Source organism: Homarus americanus, unplaced genomic scaffold (assembly GCF_018991925.1).
Source record: "Homarus americanus isolate GMGI-L3 unplaced genomic scaffold, GMGI_Hamer_2.0 scaffold4896, whole genome shotgun sequence".
NCBI lineage: Eukaryota > Metazoa > Arthropoda > Malacostraca > Decapoda > Nephropidae > Homarus > Homarus americanus.
The window spans coordinates 276698-304290 of NW_024749657.1; the positions used below are offsets into that span (position 1 = coordinate 276698).

Genomic DNA, 27593 nt, shown 5'->3' on the forward strand with positions numbered 1-27593 from the left:
AGTAGGAACATCATAGAATTTAGTCTCATTAAACATACCGAATCCGTTAACATGAATTTGAGTAACGGTATGTATAAATTGGACAATTTTGTAATTAAGAAGATTTGTAACCAGGTGAGAAGGTTGGGTCAGTTTTCCATCTGACCTGACTACCGACCGCTGCGGTGCTTTTGTAAAGATTAGTAAGGTCATTACCTATACTTGACCTCTGTGGACTTGTACTCACCCCTGAAGATGTGAATTACACGAAAGTGTTTGGGAACTTCGTGTTTTCTTTTTCCTTGTGGTTATCAGCAAATACCTGGATCACGCGCACCTACAGTGATTTATTTGCGCACACACGCGCACACACACATATATATATATATATATATATATATATATATATATATATATATATATATATATATATATATATATATATATATAATGTGCAAATAACACGCACACCCAAGGGATAATCTGCGCGGAAATGTCCCCCCCACAGCGCAAAGGCCTAGTCATGGCACACCAGGGACAGAGGGCACTGTAATAGGGCAATCAATAACAGCTCTGACCTGGTCTGCCCACCACACACTGCGCCATCACAACCCACCACCTCCTCCGCCCACACAAAATGTTTTACGTATACAGTATATTCAATCATTTTCCTGGTGAATACTACAATATGTAGCTAAGGATCAGGTGATGAGAGTGAAAACGTGACTCATTCTCAACTGGTGGCGATTTGATCATTCGCATTCTGGAAGGAAGGATAGAGGTCACTTCAAAACAGTATCCATTTCAACACGACACATTTTTGTTCAATAAGACGAGATATACGTGTAAAGTCTATACAGTACTTGAATCAACACACACTAAAGATGTATTCCTTTGTCTCAACAAGGTTAAGGCAGCACACAAACATGCCAGAGGTGTGTGGTGGCCAACAGCAGCACAGCATAGTACTGCTCACACTTGCAGCACTTTGCAGCCAACTGACAGCAGGGAGACACGGCAAGCCACAAGCTTGCCTTCACCATTTAATAATCCATTATACTATACTCCATAAAATATATAACACACACAGAGAAAATTAATATACACACAACAATATTACTTGTCAATCTTAAAATAATTTACACTGGGCAAGTATCAACATAAGAGTGCTACATAAATCTATAGAAATCCTCTAGTTGGTAACTCGTTGCATGACAGCGGCTGAGCCACGCAAGTGTCAGATGTAAGATAACTTACTGATACTATATATCTTACCACCATTAAACTAATTAATGAGAAACATAATTTATACGGATACTAAAACGTTCCACAAATCACGCAATATATTACAGACACTGGGACACAAAAACTGAGATAAAATTATAAATAAAACCTGAACGCCACCAAAAGAATGGTCGAACTATAACTGTACCACAATGACCAAATGACGCTTCAATTTTCAATTTCAATTGTTTATTCCTTGATAGAGGAAGCGGGATCCTAGTGCTGTCACAAGGTACCCCTATACAATGACACCAGAAGCATCTGGCAAGTGTGACAAGTATATACAGTATAAATATTATAAAGGGGCTTACTAAAGCCTAAGGAAGGAAGGATATTCCTTTAACACACAATCAATGTTATTTACAAAATATCTGGCCAGTATGGGGAGGATCATCGTCAGGGGGTCGTGGTCCAGCAGGCGTCACGGAAGCGTTGTGTGTGGGGACATCTTAGGAGGTAGTGGATAAGGGTGCTGGTGTCGGGTCTTCCGCGTAATGCACAAGAGCGTTGCTCAGGGGATGCGGGGATACCAATCTCAAATGACGCTTTTAGATGATGACTTTATAACAAAGCTGCAACTATACAAAACGAAATACGAGTGGAAGTCTGAATTTAATTAATTATGTGTCAATTTCAGATAAAAGATTATCCTCACACCAACCACTTTCCCATCATTTTTTATCTCGAATGCCACAAACGTCTCTAACATTCCATGGTACAGAATTATTATAACTAGTAACGGATGAAGACGTTGAACAGCGAACACCAGGAGAACACGATGGGAGTATTGAGGTTGTGGCAAGCCCAGGGTGAAGGAGGAAGTGCTGGTTGTAGACAATCACCAAGCCCGTCCAACTGTGACCGCTGTGCTACCATGGATAACCTCATCCTGCACTAACCAACCCAACCACAACCCTTTCCTTCTACTGTACTGTCTCACCACACCCTTACACATACACAGCTCTCAACACTTACTAAATCTAGCTTCACAGCATTAGCGATTAAATGTACAGCATCAGTTTGAACGTGCAGCATTAGTGATTAAATGTACAGCATCCGTTTGAACGTACAGCATTAGTGATTAAATGTACAGCATCCGTTTGAACATACAGCATTAGTGATTAAATGTACAGCATCCGTTTGAACGTACAGCATTAGTGATTAAATGTACAGCATTAGTGATTAAATGTACAGCATTAGTGATTAAATGTACAGCATTAGTGATTAAATGTACAGCATCCGTTTGAACGTACAGCATTAGAGATTAAATGTACAGCTTCAGTTTGAACGTACAGCATTAGTGATTAAATGTACAGCATCCGTTTGAACGTACAGCATCAGTGATTAAATGTACAGCATCCGTTTGAACGTACAGCATTAGTGATTAAATGTACAGCATCCGTTTGAACAGACAGCATCAGTGATTAAATGTACAGCATCCGTTTGAACGTACAGCATTAGAGATTAAATGTACAGCTTCAGTTTGAACGTACAGCATTAGAGATTAAATGTACAGCTTCAGTTTGAACGTACAGCATTAGAGATTAAATGTACAGCTTCAGTTTGAACGTACAGCATTAGAGATTAAATGTACAGCTTTAGTTTGAACGTACAGCATTAGTGATTAAATGTACAGCATCAGTTTGAACGGACAGCATTAGATTAAATGTACAGCATCAGTTTGAACGTGCAGCATTAGTGATTAAATGTACAGCATCAGTTTGAACGGACAGCATTAGAGATTAAATGTACAGCATCAGTTTGAACATGCAGCATTAGTGATTAAATGTACAGCTTCAGTTTGAACGTACAGCATCAGTTTGAATGTGCAGTATTAGTGATTAATGTACAGCTTCAGTTTGAACGTGCAGCATTAGTGATTAAATGTACAGCTTCAGTTTGAACGTACAGCATTAGAGATTAAATGTACAGCTTCAGTTTTAACGTACAGCATTAGTGATTAAATGTACAGCTTCAGTTTGAACGTACAGCATTAGTGATTAAATGTACAGCATCAGTTTGAACGTGCAGCATTAGTGATTAAATGTACAGCTTCAGTTTGAACGTACAGCATTAGAGATTAAATGTACAGCATCAGTGTGAACGTACAGCATTAGTGATTCAATGTACAGCATCTGTTTGAACGTGCAGCATTAGTGATTAAATGTACAGCATCAGTTTGAACGTACAGCATTAGTGATTAAATGTACAGCATCAGTTTGAACATGCAGCATTAGTGATTAAATGTACAGCATCAGTTTGACCGTACAGCATTAGTGATTAAATGTACAGCTTCAGTTTGAATGTACAGCATTAGTGATTAAATGTACAGCATTAGTGCTTGAATGCACAGCATCGGTGTTCTAAAGAAAAACATCAGTATTTCGATGTATAGCATCATTGCTTGAATGCACAGCATTAGTGATTAAATGTACAGCATTCATTTGAGATACAGCAATAGTGATTAAATATACAGCATCAGTGCTTGAACGCACAGCATTAGTGATTAAATGTACAGCATCATTGCTTGAATGTACAGCATCAGTGCTTGAATGCACAGCATTAGTGATTAAATGTACAGCATCAGTGCTTCAATGCACAGCATTAGTGATTAAATGTACAGCACCCGTTTGAGATACACCATTAGTGATAAAATGTACAGCATCAGTGCTTGAATGTACAGCATTCTAATGAACAGCATCTGTGTTTAGATGTACAGCAGCAAATGTTCAAATGTACAGCATCAGTTTGAATGTACAGTATCGGTGATTAAATGTACAGCATTAGGGTTTGAATGTACAGCACTTATGTTCTAATGTACAGTTAATATCAGTGTTATGTACAACACTTGTGTGTTCTAATGTACAGTTAATATCAGTGTTATGTACAGCACTTGTGTGTTCTAATGTACAGTTAATATCAGTGTTATGTACAACACTTGTGTGTTCTAATGTACAGTTAATATCAGTGTTATGTACAACACTTATGTTCTAATGTACAGTTAATATCAGTGTTATGTACAGCACTTGTGTGTTCTAATGTACAGTTAATATCAGTATTATGTACAGCACTTGTGTGTTCTAATGTACAGTTAATATCAGTGTTATGTACAACACTTGTGTGTTCTAATGTACAGTTAATATCAGTGTTATGTACAGCACTTGTGTGTTCTAATGTACAGTTAATATCAGTGTTATGTACAGCACTTGTGTGTTCTAATGTACAGTTAATATCAGTGTTATGTACAGCACTTGTGTGTTCTAATGTACAGTTAATATCAGTGTTATGTACAGCACTTGTGTGTTCTAATGTACAGTTAATATCAGTGTTATGTACAGCACTTGTGTGTTCTAATGTACAGTTAATATCAGTGTTATGTACAGCACTTGTGTGTTCTAATGTACAGTTAGTACATTATCAGTGTTCAAATGTGGTCCGCAAAAAGTATCATTACCTAGCTCTGAGGTAAATGTGATTCGAGGCTTTCCAGATACTCGACCTGTTTCTGAACAATTGGTAGCTGTACATCCATGACCTTTATGCATGAATGAGTATATGTTTTTGAATGATGTGAATCCTTCAGATCATCTACTGTATTACATGACTCGGAGTGGATGTTGTAAGTGGACACCAACGCCATGCCAGTCATCAAAGGGATTTTACATCCAATGGAGCGAGGAATTATCAGGGAGACATCGCAAGATGTGAGAGTTGCTATCATTGGCCTTCACAACAAAGGTACAGTACACGTAACGTTGAGATACAACGGCTAACTGGGTGAGCGAACCGACAGTATCATAATGGGTTAGGCGCCATGAAACAACTGGTGCCACACTAAAACTCACAACCACAACTTTCTTACTATAGGTGGGCAGGGGGTTCTGGTGCCTGCAACTCCCTTGATTTGAAACCTTATTTCTGTGTTAAACCAATGCAATTTACATATCAGTAACATGGCAGATCCCATATACTGATATATTGTATAGTACTGTATTGCTGTAGCTGTTCACTCTAATATAAAGTATTATTTGCTTAGTTACTTCACAAATCAGACATCTTGAACATCATGAGAAAGCATATTGTGAAACTCAGTATAAATGAAACTGTTAATTAAAGGATGTACAGTAGTGGTGAAATGTCAGTTTTGAGGTCTTCATCTCAGTTATGATGTTCCGAAACATTTCCATTTAATGTATATCTCAAGTGTTTTTGTAATCGTCAGTCAGTGGCTTGCTTCTACCCAGCACAAGACATACTTTCATATAGCTTAATGAATTTCTTGTTATATTGAAGTATCTAGTATGCTATACAAGGATGATTTCTTCCCCCAATTCTACCCCCATCTCTAGCTGTTGCTGATATGGCCAGCAGGCGTACCAACTTATAATGATTCACTGGTGAACATATCAAAGCATTTCGTCTAGTGTTTAAAATTGTAGCAAAGGAAAATCCAATAATACTTTTTTGGGGGGACTGTACAGTATCAGTGCTTGAATGTACAGTGGGGTTGGGTTGGCCATCTCTGTTTTTATCATGCATGAATTACAAAGGACAGCTGCAATAATTTACCACTAAAATGCCCAAAATAAACGGTTGTGTGCAAAATTGTTTCAACAAGGCAAATGCCTTCTTTAGGTTTCAATAAGCTACCAAAATTACTTGTAGTTCATACTTAAGTGTTACCATCCAAAGTGAAAGTATTTACTAAAGATATAAATACGTACTGTATTAAATACATACCATAATACAGTACTGTAATTAGTTAATACAGGTATGTGTTGTCAAAGTTATTATTTTGATAACTTTCATCACTAATTTAGAAAATTCTCCAAGAAGTTATGTATTACAGTACCTGTACTGTAGTAGAAGAAAATGTTTCTTATTTCAAGCTTGAGCCACAAAACATTACATGGAGTCCTTGATACAGTATTCACAAGGGTTACATTCCCAAAAGTACATACAGTACTTACTGTACAGTACAGTCTAATGAATACAGAATATGAATACTGCAGCAATTTTCTTCTATACAGTACAGGCAGTCCCCGAGTTATCAACACCCGCACTTATAAACAAGATCCTAATACCGGTATACAGTATTCACAAAAATCTGTAACTAAAATCCCATTTCTTACAATACAGTACTTTTTATTTACATTACCTGTATTAGTTTTGTATGGGATAGTATTGTTGTTTTGTATGGGCAGGGTTGTGTTTTAAACTAACTAACCTGTTACAACTTACAAAAAGATCAACTTATGAAAAGGGTCCAGGAACATAACCTATTCATAACTTGGGAACTGCCTGTAAATTCAATGTACTACAGTACTGTAACAAGTGGGGTTAGAAGCAATAAATATTCTAAATTCTATATGCTCCATTAAATAAGTTTTAAAGGTTTAATAAATAAATATCAAGCGAAGAGAGTCAATCAGCTGATGACAACACAGTTCCCCAACATGTCGTCTGCTAGCAGATATTTGAAATTACAGTACTGTACAGTACATACCCGGTAACAATATCTAATACATTGTATTGCCTCCCATGAATTGTCAAAATCTCACATACAAAATACTTAATTACCTAGGATTAAGGATCACTGTATACTGTAAGTATAACCGAGTATGGGATATGAATAATGATTCTTTGGTGATAAAAATTACTATACGTATAAGCTAGTACATTACCAAATGTGAATACGTAATACGTATACAAATATTGTAACACAGACTCCCTATATGTATATACAATTTATAAGAGTGAAACTGGACAAGACTAAAATTAAGTGAACAATATGAAACAGTAAGCCAACATATATAGTAGTTATACTGTATCATTAGTAATACATTGGCTTACATTATTTAATTGGAGACAATCTTTACCCGGTATATAAAAAATAAATAATCTCACACAAGTCCTGTGACGACTTATTGTGTTGTCCTAAACTCCTGGTGCTTTGTTTACATGATGCGAGTAATGCAGTCACGGACACATGAGCTGTGATGACAATAAGACTGGGTCTGCTCTGTGTTGTATTCTGTTTAACCCTCTCAGCCTCAAAGCCAGAGACACATACGTGCATGAAAACTTACACTCAGCCTCAGAGGTTTTTGCCAAAATATCGCTGAAAAAAAAATTAGGGCTTCTTTCACCACCATGGAATTGTTTTATTAATTGCAATGGGATCTCTTCTGGTCTAAAATTGTCTGAAAAATTGTGTGAAACCATAAAAAATTTAAATTTCTTGAATTTTAAGCCACTTTTTTCAAGTTGAAAAGTAGGAAAATGTTTATTAACATATCGATTTCCATTCACATTTTCCTTGTACAGTATTATGGTGTTCATTGATATGTACTATACAGTATAGCAAAATAAAGAACAAAGCATGTAGAATATCATGGTATATGGAAAAATAATATAACACAAAAACTCATGGAATAATTAAAGGGCCAAGCAGCGCAATGGCCAATGCGACACCACGCGCCACTCACACAGTGACCAAGACCGTACACTGGGAAAGGTGACGAGGCCCACACAAAGAAAACGACGTTTCTCAAATGGCGTCCTAAGTTCAGTCAGTTTCACTGTATAGTTTTTGAGTTATTTGAAAATATAGCCCATTGGCGTCGCAAGGCTGAGCCTAAGTTTTTTTTGTCTTTTATGTTTGACGCCACAATGGCATCGTGCGAGGCTGAGAGGGTTAATAGTAATTTTAATTTACTTTCAAAATATTCTGTACAGTGTAGTGCCCTCGAACAAACACAGCTAAATGTAATAGAACTGAGTTTAACATTCTTAAAAAAAACGGTACCTTAAAGTCAATAGAAAAAAGAAGCATCGCAGAATGTTAGGGACATCAGCCATTCCTGCCAGCCTATCAGCCGTCAGCATATGAAATTTAAGGCTACTATACTGTACAAGCATCTCATGCTGTAGGGATATGCTTTTGAGAAATTGTCCATAAAGTGAAATTCCACACTGCAAAACTAATTTTTCCACTGTAACCCATTATGTGTACTGTGTATAATTGGATACAAGTTTTACAAATGAAAAATGAGGGTTTTTTTAAGCACAAGTTAAGAGGAAACTAATATTTTACAATATATCATAATAACAAATGCCAGCCAGCCTCCAGTGGATCACTACCTCAGTCTGCCTCTGTCCTCTCACCCCCCCAAAAAAAAAAATAATGAATTTGTTTATCGTGAGCAAGCCATGGCTTTCATCTTAGGTAGCTCCAAAAATCACTTAATAAAGTCCAATTTCAAAAGGTCCTGCGCTGCATCATTTAGTGGCTCATTCCTGCTAAAACCAAACAATTATGATACTTTTCTCTACGGTTAAAGACCACGCAAGTTGGTAAATTTGCATAAGTGCACACAACTCTGTTAGAAAGTAAAAAATATGTTTTTCTAGTGTACAGTATAGTCTCGATTTATGCGGATTTTGTTCACGCGTTTGGTCATTTACGCGGCACCTTGCCAGAATAAAAATTTTAAGTTATGCGGTTAATTCCATCATTTACGCGGGAAGTGGTGCGGGGAGGGTGCGCATTAGGTCACTCTTACGTCATCGCTGATGTCATATGACGTATCGGACTGTGATTAGGTCACGCATCCTTACCTCCCTCCGCCGCTAGCTATGATTGGTCTAATGTAACATGATGTGCCCTGCCACCAGAGGGAAGAAATCGCTGAGCTAGGCGGGCCGCTCTCATTGTTCTCAGTCTCCGCGTATACAGTTCTCTCTTGTGCCCGCTATTCCCCTCACAATGGCTTCCGCTGAACCCCCACCACCCCAGAAAATCCTTGAACCTGGACCAAGCCATGATTATGTGAAGGAAGTCATCGAGTTGGGGGAGAAAATCAAGTTCATCCTTGACAAAGACAGTCAAGCATCGGCATGAAGTGTCTAACAACTTTCTGTCGAAAATTATGGAGCCGTATGTCCAGATGTATCACGACAACGTCAATGCTAGTCGTCAACGTAGAATTACGGATTTCTTCGCCCACAACCCACCACAACCACAGCCAGCCCAAGTCAGTGATAGTGACAGTGAGGATATGGACTTTGAGGGGTTTGTCAGGGAGGCCCTGCAAACCTCTGTGAATAGTGATAGTGATTCACCAGAGGGCAACTAATCTACCCTCTGCCTCGGAACCAGCCGCCATCCCCGTATGCCGACCCATCTCTTCTCCTAACGTAGGTGTTAAACCTTTATTTTTCTTTTACCTGGTGCAGTATATTATTCTCTTATTGATATTTCTCTTCTATATTATGTGTGTGTGCATTAGGGGGCAGTGAAACTTTGCTCAAAGCTGCACTCTTCAGGCATTGTTCCTTATACATATCTAAGACTCCATGCCAAATTTGAAGCTGATATGTTGAGGTTTAGTCTGCCGCATTTTCTACTGAAATTTTTAAATTTACCTACAGTACTAGCCAAACAGCCGCTGTGGCGGTGCAATGTTCTGTTCAGTGTTTATCAACTTTTTTTTCATATCTCTTATTTCATTTAAGTTGTCTTGTTGCAGATGAGTATGGTGCTATGTCTATATTGATTATCAGCCTTTTCTCATTTCATTTCTCAATGTTGTGTTACCGGACAAGACTCCCTACACTGGCTGCCGCTTGTGACCGATACTTGATTAGTGATTATGCTGGAGCTGCCATTGCTACTGCCACCTTAACTGACTATGGCATTATCACAAAGGATGACAAGAGTCAGGTTATTGGACCACATAAGCTGCGGGATGCGAGACAAAAATACCGATTTAAGAGGCAAGAAATTGAGATGGCTAGTTTAGATAATTTGACGTCACTCTATTTTGATGGTAAGAAGACCGCCACTCGTGTGATGATAAAGAATGAGAAGACCGAGAAATGGAGTTCGAGGATGATGGTGAAAGATCATTATGTCATCATGGTTGAGCCTGGCAATGAATATCTCACACATGTGACTCCCAAGACTGGACACGGAAAGCAGATTGCCAAAACTATTCACGAGTTTCTGGTGGAGAAAAATCTAACCCAGCAGCCCATTGTGTGTGTTGGTTGTGATGGAACCAATGTAAATGTAGGATCAGAAAATGGAGTCATTCATCATCTTGAAATGTTACTTGGTCACCCGCTCCATTATTTCATATGTCAGCTTCACGGAAATGAGCTGCCTTTCCGCGCAGTTTTTTATCACTATGATGGTAAACCAAGTGGTCCTGAGCATTGGCGTGGTCCCATTGGAAAGCAGATCAAGGAGTCTTTGTCTGAGCTTCCAGTTGTCGCCTTCCAGCCAGTCAGTTTCCCTGATTTCCCTGTGTTTAATGATGAAGTGGAGAAAGAGCTGTCCTGGGATCAGAAATACCTGTATAGGATTTGTAAAGGAGTTATCACAGGTGTTGTTGAAGATGACTTGGCTGCTATTGAGCCAGGTCCTCCCTGTGTGTCAAGGTGGAACACCTTATGGAGTAGAATCCTCAGGCTGTATGTAGCAACATCAAGACCCAGCCATGAGTTGAAAAGAATTGTCACTACAATAATAAAGTTCAGTGCTCCAATGTGGTTTTACATCAAGATACACCCTTACGTAACACACGGCTCAAGGAACGTATTCCAGTCCCTGCTATATATGAAACACCTGAATAGTGAGGAGGAGACGATAGTGAAGAAGGCTGTCCAGAGAAATGCATACTTCGCCCACACAGATCAACTTCTTCTTGGTATGTGTGCAGATGAGGACATGACTGTTAGAGAAAAGGCTGTCTCAATGATAAGAAAAATTAGAGAAGAGAATCAGCAAAAGGAAGAATGCACTGGCAGATCTGAAGAGGAGGAGGAAGATTCTGATGCTGCTGTTGACGAGAATTTGTTAAACTATACTGATGAGGAGGGTAAAGATGGAGATGGGAATGAGGATGTGCCTCCTGTAGTCAACATGAGAAAGGTGGTGACTCCGAAACTAAAGTGGCAAGCAAAAAACTATCATTCCATGATTAACTGGAGGAATGAACTCAAGACTGAGCCTCCTTACATTGCTTCTCTGTCAAATCTACAGGTTAATGACATTCTTGAGACACCATTAGTGGTGCCCAAGTGGCCAAACAGCACTCAGGCGGTCGAGAGAGGCATAAAAGTGATGACTGAAGCTTGCACTGAAGTGACGGGATACGAATCGAGAGATGGATATATTAGGCAAAGATTATTGTCTAGGAAAATGATGCCAAGGTTCCGCACAAAAAAGAATTTCAATATGAACTTGTAATGATTTTCTATACGGTGTACCTGTAAAATAACATGTGAATTAAATCGATGTCACCCATGTAAAATTTATCATTATCCTGGAAAACATTAAATGACACCTAATTTTTGGTATACACTAGAAGTTGACAAAAAGTCGTTCGCGATGCGGCAGGGTAAGTATGCATGAAATGGCATGAAATTTTGCACAGGTGTTTGTTACAGCCATACAAACGATGCCTGAAAAGTGCAGCCTGCAACTCAAATAAAAGTGTTTTATCCCTGCCCCCTAGTGTGCATACCATCATCAAATTAAGATACGATTTTTACTACAACGTATGTATTGTGTCGGAAAAAGTGGAGTTTGGGGGTCGGCCCAGTCTCTATTTCAATTAATCCCATATGTTCTGTTATTTCGTTTAAGCGTTTCTCGTTTTACGCGGACCTCCACGGGTACAATTGACCGCGTAAATGTAGACTATACTGTATTTATGTGTGTTTAGATCGGTTATGACCTTCATTTCCGTCGGGAATTAGCTGGGGGGTTTTTTGGTGGGGCGTTTTCTGACAAAAATTATGGCTAGGTGAATACAAAATACACAACAAAAAAACTAGAAAACCATAGACCTGACCTAACCTAACTGACTCTCACCATATGATGGAATCACTTGTGTCTTACCTTATTGGCCTGGTTCTCGTTCGTTGTTGGAGTTACCACAATGCCACATATGTTGGTCTTGACGATATTTACATTCGTTCTTGCACTTAGGACACTACTGAAGTCGGGTGAAAACCATGAGATCGAAAAAATGCAATAGTTTCTTCATTTTTTCCCCCAAAACTCACAATCAACTCCATATAATTGAAGTGACACCCATCGCAGACTTCCAAGGTTGGAAATGAATTTGAATATCGAGATATGAGACCCAAAATAAAAATCGAATTTGATTGGGCCAAAAATACCTCGAATTAAACCACAAATCATTTTAATTGGTTGCCCCCCAAAAAATGCTTTTGATTGGCCGCGTGACTTGTACGGGAACGCATGGGCGTGATGATTTATAATAATAATAATAATAATAATTAACGGTTTATTGAAAGAGCTGGGCAGCCAGAAGGCTGAAAATATACAGTTACATATTTGGGGAATGGGTTACGAATTACAAATAATATACAAGTAACATAAGTGACACAAATAAGACATATAATAACTAGATGGGGAAAAGCTCAAACTACAGTTCATTTCAACATAGTGACAGTGCAAGGAGTACTGTTTACTGGGAGTGTGTACACTGATTTATTACAAGTTATTGATAATTTTTACAATGGTTGGGACTGGGCTGTTCTTATAGCGATCAGTTCGTGCACGTATGGGCTGGATGCGGTTGTGGTGTCGAACAGCAATTCTCGGACTAGGAGGAGACACGCAGTGTGGGAGGTGAGGCAGACGATAATGGCGGAAGATTAATGGAAGAAAATAGAGAAAATTTTGGATACGCTATCTCCGTTATTATACATTTGCGACGGCAAATTATCTTATAATTAGACTTCTTATTCGAATATGATAATAGATTAGGGGTATGAATGTTGTGTGCGAAAATGCAATAATACCCACAAGTTAACTCAAAATTACTTCTGTTCGGTCACTGGACTTGTATTCCATAAGTCAAAAAATTCAATTTTCTAAAGAAAATACTGAAGAAAACACATATAGATAAAGTAAATACCAGAACACTATATAAACCTCAACTAAAATGTTTCCTTAAATGATGACTATTGAATTTAATAGAATCTTCTTCCATTGGCTTATTTCATTTTCACATTTAAGGATTAATTAAAGATCATTTAAACGTACATTACTGTTCTCTGTTACTAAAAATTCTTCAGGTAACAGCCACACCAGTACAGTATTAACCATTAGACTGACTCACAGTTCTTAAAATATTCTAAAGAACCAGAAAAATATACACAAGTTATGAGCAAAATGGTAGTCACACCCACTTCCTCCTGTCAGTCAGTTGAAAAAAATAACAAATCACAAAATTTCGATAAATCTCTTTTACTAAACTAAATGGTGATTTATGACACTAACCTCATGACGTATCAGCATCACCACTACGTTAGTTAATGGTTAATATCTTGCTTTTGTTACCAGGATAGAGGAACAAATTACAGGTTCTCTCATTCTCTCTCTCACTACCTCACTAAGTTTCCTCACACCGGCAACTCTATATTTTAATTCAACCAAAAGATTATAAAATTATTCGCCATTTTCGTGATTTTATTAATGTATGAGTTAGCTAATAGTTACACACCTGTCATGGTTATTTTGACATCTATAACACAAGTGTAAGTCATAGAAAAGTGCCTCTACTTACGTCTTTTTGCTCTTTCTCTCGTTTTCTCCTTTCTTTCTCCTCCCTTAAGGCCATTAACTTGGCTTTCTTCCTCTCTAACTCAGCTTTCCTGTCCGCCATGATGACTTCTCATACACCACAATCCTCAACAACAACTCAAGTTAATGTCTTAGTAGTCAGAATATCGGTCAAATACTTGTGCTGGGCGATACGATGACTCATCGACCCTCCGTCCCTCCCCAGACAGTCAATATGGCGTTCCAATAATTTACTTAACTTGTAATGTTTATCTTCTTCCAGTTCTTAGATATCACTTAAATAATTAAAATAAATGTTTCATAATCTAAAATTTAGATATTTTTGGTTTATGGGAAGATTAAATACTTGTATCAAGTCTTCTTAATGATTAATTTTCTCATTACAATACATTTTTAAAGAATGATAATAGTTTTTAAGATTAAACATTAAGAAGCGGGTTATTCAAAATGTAATCATTAATTTTTCTCATTATTTATTCATATTCACTGATTTATAGATAACATTAAATTGTCACTGTGACTGCTATATTTTCCTTACTGAAGAACGTATCTATTTTACCTTCAACGATGAAGGGGTAATTACCTGTCTAAAAGTTGGATATAATTATATAATACCTTGTAAAACGCAAGAGTAAGGAAATGTATCATACATCGCAATAAATACTTCATTAGCTAAAGCTAATTGAGAAAAATATTGGTGTTTCTGATGACAACGAAGTAAAATTCTCGGATCGTTGTGAGAAGAAATTAAATCTTGTTAATAAACTTGTGGATCTTATTCGGAGAGTTTAATCTTATATGGTCCATCTCCCATAAGGCTTCTCAAAGGTGTAGTTCTTCCTCACTTGAATTATTGTAATTCTGTTTCGTCTTCAAAATACTCTCATCGACTGCCAGCTGATTGAAAGCTACCAAAGGGGAGCCACCAACCCATCTTACCATGTTTAATTACAATACAAAAGTAAGACAAAGTTGGTATTGAATTATTTTATTAGGCAACCGCGTCTTGTGATATATTTTGCATTTATTTAATGTAGTACATGGCAGCGTTAGGTGAGGTAAAGCTGTGAAAAATCAATTAACACTTGGTAGAGGGCGAAAGGGTAGGGCAGGGATTAGAGACAGTCCTTCGGGTAGGGGCGAACTTAATGACCCGAGTTGCTGAAGCGTTGTAACAAATCATAACATCAACACACAAACACTGTACTGTATTGGGTCCCAGTATCATGTGCTCGGGAAGTAAGAAAAGACTTATTTTCATCTTTTGTCAATAAGAGATAAGTTTCCAGTCTGATAACTGCATTCCCAGCGGCACATATTGATCCATTCACCTCCCCGAGACACTATGTTAACCAATACCCCCGACGAACATGGCATAAACGGACCAATGAGAAAACACGCCACCAGAACCCCTGATTGTTATTGATCAGACAACAGCAGTGTTGCCAGGGTCTCAAAGATTCTGCATAGTATTCGTTTCATATCATTATGCAGTGTTTATTTTTGTCACTTGAAATATCAATAATCAAGAAATAGTTGAAGATTTTCAGAAATAACTCGGTGTGAGAGTGATTCCCCAGTACAAGAACACAGGATTGAGAGAAAACCAAAATTTGTTACCGTGATACCAATGTGAGGACACGAGCGGTGTCGTCATGGTATTATCTTAGATATATCTAGTTTCACTGTCCTCATCTCAGGAACATCTATCTCATTATGTAGGTCACGTGTTAACAAGATAATGTAATAATCTGCACATTGTGATAGTAAATATTAGCAGTGAGAGGGAGAAAAGGCAGTGAGTAACATGAATGAAGTTTTATCTTACGTCCGGCAGAGAGGCGGAGACACGCACTTGTTGAGCTTGAGGTTGTGGTTGTGATGGTGATGGAGGACAACATCTCTGCATGCGGCGGCGTCCTCCACACCGTAGGCAATTTCTGGCCTGTGCATTTCTTTACTAGCCCTCCAAGACCCTTAACTTGGTAGTGTGACTCCCGCCTTCTAGACCCAAGTGAACCCCAACCCATAGTGTTATTAGTTCTGGAAAATTAGTAGAAGAGAGCGTGTTGGGTAGTGGCCTCCATGTTTCCTCCTCAAGGTAACCTTTGTTTGATTTGGCAGCGCTGTGGCTATGTCTATGTATGTCTTCCCTCGCCTTTCTCCCTCACCCTACAACAACACTCGCATCTTCATCTTCTCATAACTTTCCACAGGACTGACAGATCCCCCCCCCTCCCCCCTTCACCTGTCAACTTGGTTCTACGTTAACTCTACCTGTGAAGATAAGTGTTAGTTCTGTAGGCTGTCTTCAAGTGTTAGTTCTGTAGGCTGTCTTCAAGTGTTAGTGCCGTAGGTTGTCTTCAAGTGTTAGTTCTGTAGGCTGTCTTCAAGTGTTAGTTCTGTAGGCTGTCTTCAAGTGTTAGTTCTGTAGGCTGTCTTCAAGTGTTAGTGCTGTAGGCTGTCTTCAAGTGTTAGTTCTGTAGTCTGTCTTCAAGTGTTAGTGCTGTAGGTTGTCTTCAAGTGTTTATGATGTAGACTGTCCAAGTATTACCTAGCACGTCTGTCCTCTCACTAACAGTGCTCTCACTCACCTTCCCTGTCAATGATTCTTGTAGATGGGAATATAAGAACATAAGAATGGAGGAAACTGCAGCAGGCCTATTGGCCCATAAGTGGGCAGTCCCGTTCACACCCAACCCCTATTGCTCATATAAGCATCCAACCTATGTTTGAAGCTATCCAGCGTATTTGAGTTAATGATGATATTTGGTAACTTGTTCCATTCATCCGCTACTCTGTTTCCAAACCAGTGTTTACCTATTTCGCGCCTAAATCTAAATTTGTCTAATTTAAAACCATTGTTACGAGTTCGCTCCTGGTTGGATAGTTTGAGTACCTTTGTAATGTCCCCTTTGTTTAGCCCTGCCTTCCACTTATACACCTCTATCAGGTCGCCCCTCACTCTACGTCTCTCGAGGGAGTGCAGATTAAGATGCTTTAACCTGTCACTGTACTCAAGGTTCCTAATGGCCGGGATTAGTCTTGTCATTCTCCTCTGAATTCTTTCCAAGGATTCTATATCCATTCTGTAATACGGTGACCAGAACTGAACTGCGTAATCCAGGTGAGGTCTCACAAGCGCAAGATATAATCGCAAGATGACCTTGCTAGTCTTGTAACTAACACTCCTTTGTATGAGCCCAAGTACTTTATTAGCCTTGTTACAAGCAAAAACACATTGTTTACTTGGCTTAAGGTTTCTACTTATCATTACTCCAAAATCTCTCTCGCAGTCAAATTTCTCAATGGCATCGTTGTTCATCTGGTAACTGGTTTCCCTGTTTACATCTTCTATACTGAGTACTTTACATTTGTCCACGTTGAATTTCATCTGCCATTTTTCAGACCATTCGAAAAATTTGTTTAGATCTTCCTGTAGTTTTGCGGAGTCCTCGTCAGATTTAATAACACGTCCTATTTTAGTGTCATCAGCAAATTTACTTATGTTGCTGTCTATGTCGTTTATGTATATAATAAATAATAATGGTCTAAGTACCGAGCCTTGGGGAACTCCACTAGAGACGTTGCTCCAATGGGATTTAGTGCCGTTAATGTTATTGCTCACTCGCTGTTTCCTGTCCTGTAACCACGCCCTAATCCATGGGATTCTACTTTTCTAATTAGTCTTTCGTGGGGGACTCTGTCGAAGGCTTTGCTAAAGTCGAGATATACTACATCATAATTGTGCCCCTCGTCCACCGATTCGAAAACTGATAAAAAGAATGTTGTAGTATCTTGCGTTATTTAATGGGAGAATGACGAGTCACATGGTCTGTCTGGCTGGTCGTTTATTCTCTGTTCTTGGTTACAACGTGCCTAACACATTTCGTGTTTACACAAGCCTAAACACTTTCTGACTTTGGTAAGAAGTAACATAATATATAATATATATATTCAATAAAGGCAGCATATAAACATACATACATATATATATATTAGTTAGACAAGAACGCCCGCTTGTGAAGCCATGCTGGGAATCATTGATCAATCGGTGCTTCTCCAGGTGATTTCGAATAGAGTTTGAAATGATTGCCTCCAGTAATTTGCCTACTATTGATGTTAGACTGATTGGGCGGTAGTTAGAGGATAGTGATCTATCCCCCTTCTTGAAAATCTGTATTACATTCGCTATCCTCCAGGATTCTGGTGCTACACCTGTTTTAAGGACATGTTAAACAACTTTGCTAAGGGCATACTAAGCTCTTCCTTACATTCCTTTAATACTCTGGCAAATATCTCATCGCGACCAGGTGACTTATTAGGCTTTAGTTCGTCTATTTGCTTACTAACATCGTTACTAGTCACTACTATCTCGCTTAATTTGTTTTCTTCACTATCTCTGAATAGAGTCGGTGCCTCGGGTATCATGTTTAAATTTTCTGTGGTGAAAACTGTTGAAAAATATTTGTTCAGATCATTGCTCATTTTTCCGTCGTTATCAGTTAGCTCGCCGGTATCTGTCTGTATTGGTCCAATCTTTTCTCGTGTTTTAGTTTGATACATTTGGTAGAACCAGTACACAATGCATTTTGATAATCTGTACCAATGCCAGGTTATAAAAAAAAATGGCTATGATGCACAAAATTACCATAACTTACTCCATATAATAGGAAAATATTATCACGTCGTTGATTAAAAATGTCCAAAGGCGGGTCACCAGACTGGTGCCGGCATCTCGGCTACCCAGAGGATTTAGAGCTCTTGCACTACCTAGCTTATACTACAGACGGGCAAGGGGGAACCTACTTGAGGTGTATAAACATCTCAAAGGGCACTACTCAGTCGAGTGTCCATACCTGGAGCTGGCGGACTCCCGCCCCACAAGGGGACACAGCTCAAGGTTGAAGAGGCCTCAAGTCCAGAAAACTGTGAGGGCAAACTTTTTCGGAGTGAGAATTGTGAACTCTTGGAAAAACTTGCCCGAGAGTGTTGTGGCGGCACCGAGTGTGAGCTCTTTCAAGACCAGACTTGACAAGCACTGGAACAGGTTCAGATACATTCAGACGCTAGTGCATGCCTAGTACTTGCCAACAGTGCGTGAGACGTGATCAACCGCCCAAGCGGCTAACGAGCCGATCAGTAGCGAAGAGGATAGAAGTAAAAAAAAAGGTTAAATTACGTGGTTAGATTAGGTTATGTTAGATTAGATTACTGTATGTCTAGCGTAGGTTAGGTTATATTATGTTTAGCTTTGGGTGTTGATCTTCGGTTGATCCATTTTCCCTGGGAATTTTGTAAACAATACATCACGGAACTTTGTAAACACCAGACTGTTCCTCACACAGAAATACGGTGCGTCATTACCTTAGAGTTGGAGACGATTTGAAGTAACAGTGTTCAGTATTATTATTATTATCTATCTAACTTGTGTGTGAATGGGATAAGAACTTAAGGACCCTCAAAGGAAAGGAGGAAATAAGAATGAAAAACAATTGTGGAAAGACACAGGGAAATGGGAAGGTTGAGAAATATACTCCGCACACATTTACACTTTGTTAATTAATTTCAGTGAGTTTTTATGACCCCGTGTGACCTTATATGACCTTGCCCTAGTGACGGAAACGTATGGTAATATTTTGGTTCATTTTCAATATTTACTTGGGTCGATTATTAATTATTTTTGTTAATTACTCTTAACCACTTGAGTACGATGACTTAATTCTTTGAGTACGATGACTTTACCCCTTGAGCATGATGATTTAACCCTCGAATACAATGACAGCCCTTTGAGTACAATGATTTAACCGTTTGGATACAATGAATTAGCCCCTTGAGTATGACGACTTAACCTTTTGAGTATGATGACTTAACCCTTTGAGTATGACGACTTAACCCTTTGAGTATGATGACTTAACCCCTTGGGCACAATGTTTAACTCCTTGAGTATGATGACTTAACCCTTTGAGTATGATGCCTTAACCCCTTGGTCACAATGACTTAACCCCTTGAATATGATGACTTAACCCTTTGAGTATGATGACAACCCCTTGGTCACAATGACTTAACCCCTTGAATATGATGAGTTAACCCTTTGAGTATGATGACTTAACCCCTTGGGCACATTGACTTTACCCTTTGACTATGACAACCCCTTGAGTATGATTCTTAGGTTAGGGTACGTTATTTTATGTTTAGATTAAGTTAAGTTAGATTAGGTTTGGGTTATGTTACGTTACATCTAGATTAGGTTGAGTTTGGGCTAGGTTAGGTTAGGTTACACTACATTTAGATTAGGTTATGGTATGTAATGTTTGTCGAAAATATAATTCGTGGAGATAGTTTGCTAACGTAGAACAAGAAATGCCTAGTACTGTGTTATCTTTCTGGTCAAGCACAGTGATTCTTAACAATTGTCTTCAAAGTTATAAATTATGTTGTTGTGTTGCAGGTTGTGTGTGATGTGGGTGCGTGGGGGCAGCCTGGGGGGAGGTGTGTCTGGGGGGACGGCAGTGCTGGGCGGCGGTGGTGTGAGTGGCGGTGGGCGGCCTTTGTGGATCCCTTACTGCACTAACACCGACCAACGCAACGCAGCGGCCGCCCTCGAGTTTGCTGGCAAGGCTGACTGTCTTAAGGTGACACCAACCAGCTCACCTGAAGAATAAGCACTCCAACTTATTTCACCTGATCATTAAACACCCTAAAAATGTTGTCCATTCCTGGCTTAACCTAACGTAATGCAACTTAATCCCTCTAACCTAACCTAACCTAACACTATCATAACCTAATCTCACAGTAATCTAACCTAACACTTGTCTAAACTACTGTATATATTATTAAACGATATGTATGGATATATTTGGGTGATTGTGTGAGGAGCATGTGAGTGTTGGGTGAGTGTGTAAGGAGCAGGTAGGTGTTGGGTGAGTGTGTGAGGAGCATGTAGGTGTTGGGTGAGTGTGTGAGGAGCATGTAGGTGTTGGGTGAGTGTGTGAGGAGCATGTAGGTGTTGGGTGAGTGTGTGAGGAGCATGTGGGTGTTGGGTGAGTGTGTGAGGAGCATGTAGGTGTTGGGTGAGTGTGTGAGGAGCATGTGGGTGTTGGGTGAGTGTGTGAGGAGCATGTGGGTGTTGGGTGAGTGTGTAAGGGCATGAGCATGTAGGTATGTGGGGTGAGTGTGTGAGGAGCATGTAGGTGTATGTGTGTGTGTAGGTGTGAGTGAGCATGTGGTGTTGGGTGAGGCAAGGAGCATGTAGGTAGTTGTGAGGAGCAGGTAGGTGTTGGGGTGAGTGTGTGAGGGAGCATGGGTAGTGTTATGAGCATGTAGGTGTTGGTGAGGTGAGCATGTGGGTGGTGTGTGGGAGCATGTAGGTGTTGGGTGAGTGTGTGAGGAGCATGTGGCAAGGTGAGTGTGTAAGGAGCAGGTAGGTGTTGGGTGAGTGTGTGAGGAGCATGTAGGTGTTGCAGAGTGTGTGAGGAGCATGGGTGAGTGTGTATGAGCATGTAGGTGGGTGAGTGTGTGTGGGTGTTGGGTGAGTGTGTGAGGAGCATGTGGGGTGGGGTGAGTGTGTGCTGGGTATGGGTGAGTGTGTGAGGCATGTGGGCAAGGAGTGTGTGTGAGGAGCATGTGGGTGTTGGGGAGTGTGCAGGAGCATGTAGGTGTTGGGTGAGTATGTGAGGAGCATGTGGGTGTTGGGTGAGTGTAAGGAGCATGTAGGTGTTGGGGTGAGTGTGTGAGGGCCAGGTGGGTGTTTAGTGAATGTGTGGTGTAGGAGGAGCAAGCCAACACTTTGTATACATCGGGGTGCCAAGGACCCAAGACAGCGAACCTGACTCTCCACCACCCACCTGCCCTCACACCCACCACCACCCACCCTCACACCCATCACCACCCACCTGCCCACATCCATCACCCACCTGCCCTCACACCCACCCACTCTCACACCATCATCACCCACCCACCCCTCACATCCATCACCTCCCACCCACCACATCCATCACCACCCACCTGCCCTCACACCCATTACCACCGACTCTCACAACCACCACCAATCACCCTCATAACCACTTACCACCCCTTACACTCACCATCCACCCACCCATACACCACCCACCCACACCCATCACCACCTGCCCACCACACCACACACCCCACACACCTGCCACCCACCCCACACTCACCACCCACCCTTACACACCCATCTCCATCCACCCCCACCTCACCACCCACACCCACACCCATCACCACCCGCCCTCACACTCACCACCACCCATCACCACCCACCCCACACCCATCTCCACCCACCCCACACTCACCACCATCTCCACCCACCCCACACTCACCACCATCTCCCACCCACCCTTACACTCACCACCCACCGACACACCCATCACCACCCGCCCTCACACCCATCACCACCCACCCTTACACTCACCACCCATCCTTACACTCACCACCCACCCACACACTCACCACTCACCCTCACACCCATCTCCACCCACCCTTACACTCACCACCCGCCCTCACACTCGCCACTTTACGTCAACCACTCTTAAGGCACATTTATACATAGTCACCCTCAAGGAATACTCACCCTATGCACCTTCAGGAATCTATACTTGACCCAGTTCCTTGGTGTTTACTTGTGAACTGTTTATAATCTAGCCTGCCTTGGCTGCTTCCGAGAAAGTCTCTTATTTGTTTCCTTGTACAGTACTTGTTTTATGTGTATGTTTGTCCTTCAGTAACTCTGGTCTTGATAAACACTTATTCTAAGTATAGGTCCTTATGCTATACAGCAACTGTTAAACATTAATTAATTAAGTTTTTTAATTATTTTATTATTATTAATATTAGTAGTAATAGAAAGAGAGAGAGAGAGAGAGAGCGAGTAAATCAGATGACTGTTCTTTTGTGGGCTAATAGTTTATTTCATGATGTTCACACAGTCACTAAATGCTAAGCAGTGTACAAGCCCAGAGAAAGAAAGAGATTGTTGACAGAGCTCACTGATGGGTGCCCTCTAGTGGGGCTTGCAGGAGTGTGAGTGTTTCTCACCCTAAGACAAAAGGCGATTTAATACCCTAATGTTACCTGAGGGTGGTTGGGTTAGGTTAGGTTAGGTTGGGTGGTTTCCATCTGAAGATGAAATAAGCTGGAGGTAGTTAATCTTCAAGTCATCCTTCCCATCTTTGTTTATCATTTCACCATGTATCAGCTTACTAGCTGTTTGCGCAGTTGGTCATGTTCTTTGTGATTTTGTTATGACCTTTATTGTCTAATGTTTGTACTGGAGGAAACCGTAGTGCCTGGAGAAAACTTGTTTTGTTATGTAGTGTCACACTGGTTAACACCCATATCGCACCCAGGACATGAGGCAGTAGTAAGAGATAAACATGCTACAGCTGTATGCACCAGACAACTGAAGCCCATTATTATAAAGCTGCTACATTTATATACATACAATATACACATTTTTTTTCATTCTGTACAGACTCCCTGTAGTCAATAATATCTCCCCCATAGTTCATCCGGGAATTGAATCGTGAGACATCGAGCTACCGTCACCTGGCCGTGGGTCTTGGAGGCAGTGGTGACTGTGACCAGCTGCGGGAGGAACTCAAGAGGTCCAGGCGCCGGGCTCAGGACCTCGCCAGGGAGGCCAAAAATAAACTGAGCCCACACCTCCTAGAGTTAGTTCTCGTGTTACAGTCTTTACACATATCATAACCTTATTTTAAACCTCCTGCACAATAAAACCTTCACCCTGACAACTCATCACTTCACATCCCATCTCTCAGCATCCATTTAATTGCTGCAAAATGACATAACTGATTTTTTTATTGAACTTATCATAGTATCCCGAATTTATTATTTAGTAGTAAGTGCTACACTGAGACAACTTCACTTTACCAGAATGACCTTAATAACTAACCAGCTTCTCTCACTCAACAATCAAAGTCCAGATGTCTACACAATTTGTTAGACACAACCAGACAAAAAGATGTTTCAAATTCATTATCAATTATTAAGTAATTTTGTTGCTGTAATCTGAATTAATTATTAACTAGCAATATTTGATTCTTTTTTTCTCCAGAGCAGATACAGTGCGGCCAGAGGTAGCCAGACTATGGCGTATACTCTTCTGTTGCATACGGGTACTAGGTGAGTTGTTGTGGTGGTCACTGTGTGTGTGTGTGTGTGTGGAAATGGTTACAGTATTATAAATGAGGGACTTACTTGCATCAACTATATGTGTTTTGCTTATACTCATACTGTTTAATAATACAGTAATTAAAGCTACTGAATTTACTGGTTATAACTACAGTTTTTGATTGTAACTACTCTTCTGCATTTACTAATTTTAACTGTACCTTACTTTAGCTATTGTAACTACTTGATCACTATGACTATATCAGCAACTAAGACACCACACTTCAGAGCAGGAGATGTTGCGCACACTGACCCTGCAGCACACCTTCGGCTTACACCTGGGACCCATTGGCCTCATCAACACAGGCGTCCACGAGTATGGCAGCAGTCACCGGTCAGGGCCACCCGGTGACTGCCTCGACCTCTCCCTCACTGACAGACTGGCACTAGAGAGGGCAGAGGTCAATCAACTCCATAAGTAAGTCAGTTAAATGATATAAGGAAACCTAGTTCAGTGTCTGACTTTATCTTAACAAGTAAGTCAATCAGTTTTAAGAAAACAATTATTCCAAGATCTAACATTTTGTTATATCTTGGAATTTTCACAAAAGCACTCTCTTTAATTTTTACTACTGTACCGCAAACACATCCCTTGTGACCTCTTCAATACAAGGATGCTACTTTTATTATTTTATTTGGCTAACACCAGACGATTTTATTGAGCACAGAGAGATCCCCGCCCTCATGAGGTTAAAATTGTGTCCCTTGGATTGGAGATGAAGATGCTTGTAATAGATAAACATGAGATGGAGTTTTAACAGTGGCCCAAATGTCCACTCACTGTTTTAACAGTCGTTCATAAATTGACAGAGAACTAATAGACCTGAGGAATCTAATCAACGTGATGGAAAGCAGTTTGGATATGAAGACGTGGATCTTGGACGAGCTGACCGAGAAACAGTTACTTGCTGCCATCAACGAAGACTCCAACTCCTGCCAAGAGAATACCGAGTCTGTCTGTTCTGAAGCTGAATCTGTGGTGAGTTCTGTTGTTTACTGAGTCTGCTGAGTGGGTGGTGTGTGGTCATGTTGTCTGCTGAGTGGGTGGGAAGGGGGAGGGGGGGGGCAGTCGATGAATTTCAGAATGAACACTGCGACTCCTGTTGTCTTGGTAAGGTTGTCAAAATCCTTTGTCCGTTGTGTCATATTGTCAAACATAATTTTTGTAAAGAAAATTTTTTGAGTGACTGTACATTATTGTTTAGTTACAGTCAGAGAATTTACAGTGACTTTTGGTGCTAACTAAATTATAAACTAATCCTTGGCGCTGTTGCAGGGGGAAGAGAGCATCAACACAGTGCAGCGGCGGCGTTGTCTGTGTTGGATCGTGACCTCCGTCGTGCTGGTGTTCTTTCTCAGTACCGTCATGGGCATACTGGTGGTGTTCCTCACGTAGCCTCTACTGTACTGTACAATACAGTGGCCCCTCCATTAATGAGCACAATTGGCTCCACAGAGTCACTCGTTAACTGAAAATCTTATTAACTGAATCTATTATTTCAATGGGATATATTAGGCAATTGGTTCCAACTCACAGAATTCCCTTAAAATGAATTAAAAAGTACATACAAAATACTGTATACCAGTAATAGAATTAACAAAACTTTAAATATAAACAAAATACAGTACTGTACTGTACAGTATACTGTACAATAATAAATAAAAAACAATAGAATATGAGGTGTGTATGACGAATTTCCGGCGGCGCAAACAGCCGATTGTAGACACAGTCAATGATATGTTATATTCTTTACAGAGTGCATTGGTTCTAATGCCTTCTTCGTATTTCTTAATAATTTCTAGTTTCACTTGAATTTAAATCGCCTTCTGAGATTTCTTCGGACCCATGCTTGATAATTTCACCAATAAAATTTGAAGTTCACAACAATTTACTTAACTAATTCCAGATTTTTTATTTAAACCAACACTTCACTGTATATTATCAATATGTTAACTAATTTCAGAATGACCAATAATTTTAATTTAAAAAATGCAAAAAATATTCAAGAGTACAACTTTCTTGATGTTTACTCCACTGGAAACAAAGCTAAACAGAGAACCGATTATTGGCGGATGAGTCGATCAACTGATGTGTGCACCAAAATGTGTTTCTCGTAAGGCTGTCGTTAATAGAATTTGTACTTGTTAATAGAACTGAAAGTCCTTATGGGAGGTAACTCGTTAACTGAAATATCGTAAATTGAACCGGTCGTTAATGGAGGGTCAACTGTACTCTGGTCTGTGGCAACTCCTCTTACCTCCCTACAGGTATACTACTTCAATATCTTTACGATCATCGCACAAATAATTTTTGTCAGCCCTTCAGTCACTGACTTTAACTATAAGTTGAGCATAAATATGTTAAAGTTCAGTGCTTTGAAATTTTCATTAACACTTAATAGTAAGTTTCATCCTAAGAAAATTTTTATAAAATATCTTAGTTAGGCTAGACATACATTTTTCTGATTGCTCAGAAAGAAATGAAAATCTAGTTCATACAACTTTGTCAGGCAACATAGGTGTGCTTGTAGAGCCTACTGTACATGTTTGAGTATCCTTGGTTGGAAATTCAATCTTCACTTGCCCAACAGAAAAATTGAGTTCAAAGATAAATATAAAGACTTGATAAGTAATAACATATGTTAATACTGTACCATAATTTTGTCGACTCTAAGTAATGTGTATTACCCAAAACCTGCCAATCTTGGTTTTTTACTCCAATGATTAATTTCAAGTTTAAAGATGCTTGTATAAAATTTTCTATTTTTGTATCTGCTTCTTGGGAATGCTAAAAGATTATACATTACATGTACTGTAATGATGATACCTGACAACAATCTTTGTTCTCCCTATAAATTATAATAATTTTCTCTCAAATTCCTAAGCCATGCCCATTCTTGTCTACTGATCAAAATCCCTATTGATATTGATAAGCATTTTCAATTCTTGTATCTCCTTTCCTAGAAAGCTAAAAGGGTACGGTAATTATGTTTGCTGAGCACTTACTGAGGACTAGTCCTCAGTAGTGTAGGACCATAAATTTACTCAACTTGTCTACAGTATCTGGTTTGGAGTTGCCAGAATTGTACTCAATCTGTTATAGTTTATGATGGTACATAGTAATAACTCTGGCACGTCTGTTGCCACCAGACCTTAATTGGTGTCTTGGTATCTCCTGGGGTGTCCAACCACTTGATAGTTCTGGACATCTCTGGGGTTTCTCACCTTTGATAGTCCTGGCCACCTCTGGGGTTTGTCACATTTGAAGGTCCTGGCCATCTCTGGGATTGTAACCTTCGATAGTCATGGCCATCTCTGGGGTTTGTAACCTTTGGTAATTCTGTCCACCTCTGGGGTTCCCAGTCTTTGCTCAGCTGTTGTGTGGTCCAGTGTTATGGTCAACTTCTGCTCAAGTTGTGTCCCCCCAAAAATGACTACAGTTGAATAATTTCCAGAACCCCTCTTACAGTAATTTAATGTCCTTCACTGTCAA

At 39.9% G+C, this 27593-nt stretch overlaps 2 protein-coding genes across 30 annotated transcripts in view; one reads left to right on the top strand and one right to left on the bottom strand.

Annotated features, from left to right (window-relative positions):
- LOC121853526 (cytoplasmic dynein 1 intermediate chain-like) overlaps positions 1–14107 on the bottom strand; it is a 64599-nt gene extending 50492 nt beyond the window's left edge. For 12 of the 29 annotated variants that reach the window (XM_042347696.1, XM_042347703.1, XM_042347704.1 and 9 more), the window contains exon 1: positions 906–985. Coding sequence is in view for 5 of the 29 variants with exons in the window: in XM_042347697.1 (XP_042203631.1) it covers positions 13872–13970 (99 nt within the window). In the remaining 24 variants the exon portion in view is untranslated. Of the gene's footprint in view, positions 1–905; positions 986–13585; positions 13619–13871 lie in introns of those variants that run through there. The other 17 variants (XM_042347716.1, XM_042347715.1, XM_042347712.1 and 14 more) reach the window with 4 other exon arrangements.
- A 1631-nt stretch (positions 14108–15738) lies between these two features.
- Positions 15739–26001, top strand: LOC121853528 (regulator of G-protein signaling 9-binding protein-like). The gene is made up of 7 exons (XM_042347725.1): positions 15739–15989; positions 20340–20523; positions 23414–23580; positions 23985–24052; positions 24329–24518; positions 24911–25079; positions 25377–26001. The coding sequence occupies exons 2-7, from the start codon at positions 20350–20352 to the stop codon at positions 25494–25496; spliced, it is 888 nt and encodes a 295-aa protein (XP_042203659.1). The 5' UTR covers positions 15739–15989; positions 20340–20349; the 3' UTR covers positions 25497–26001.
- The last annotated feature ends 1592 nt before the right edge of the window (positions 26002–27593 follow it).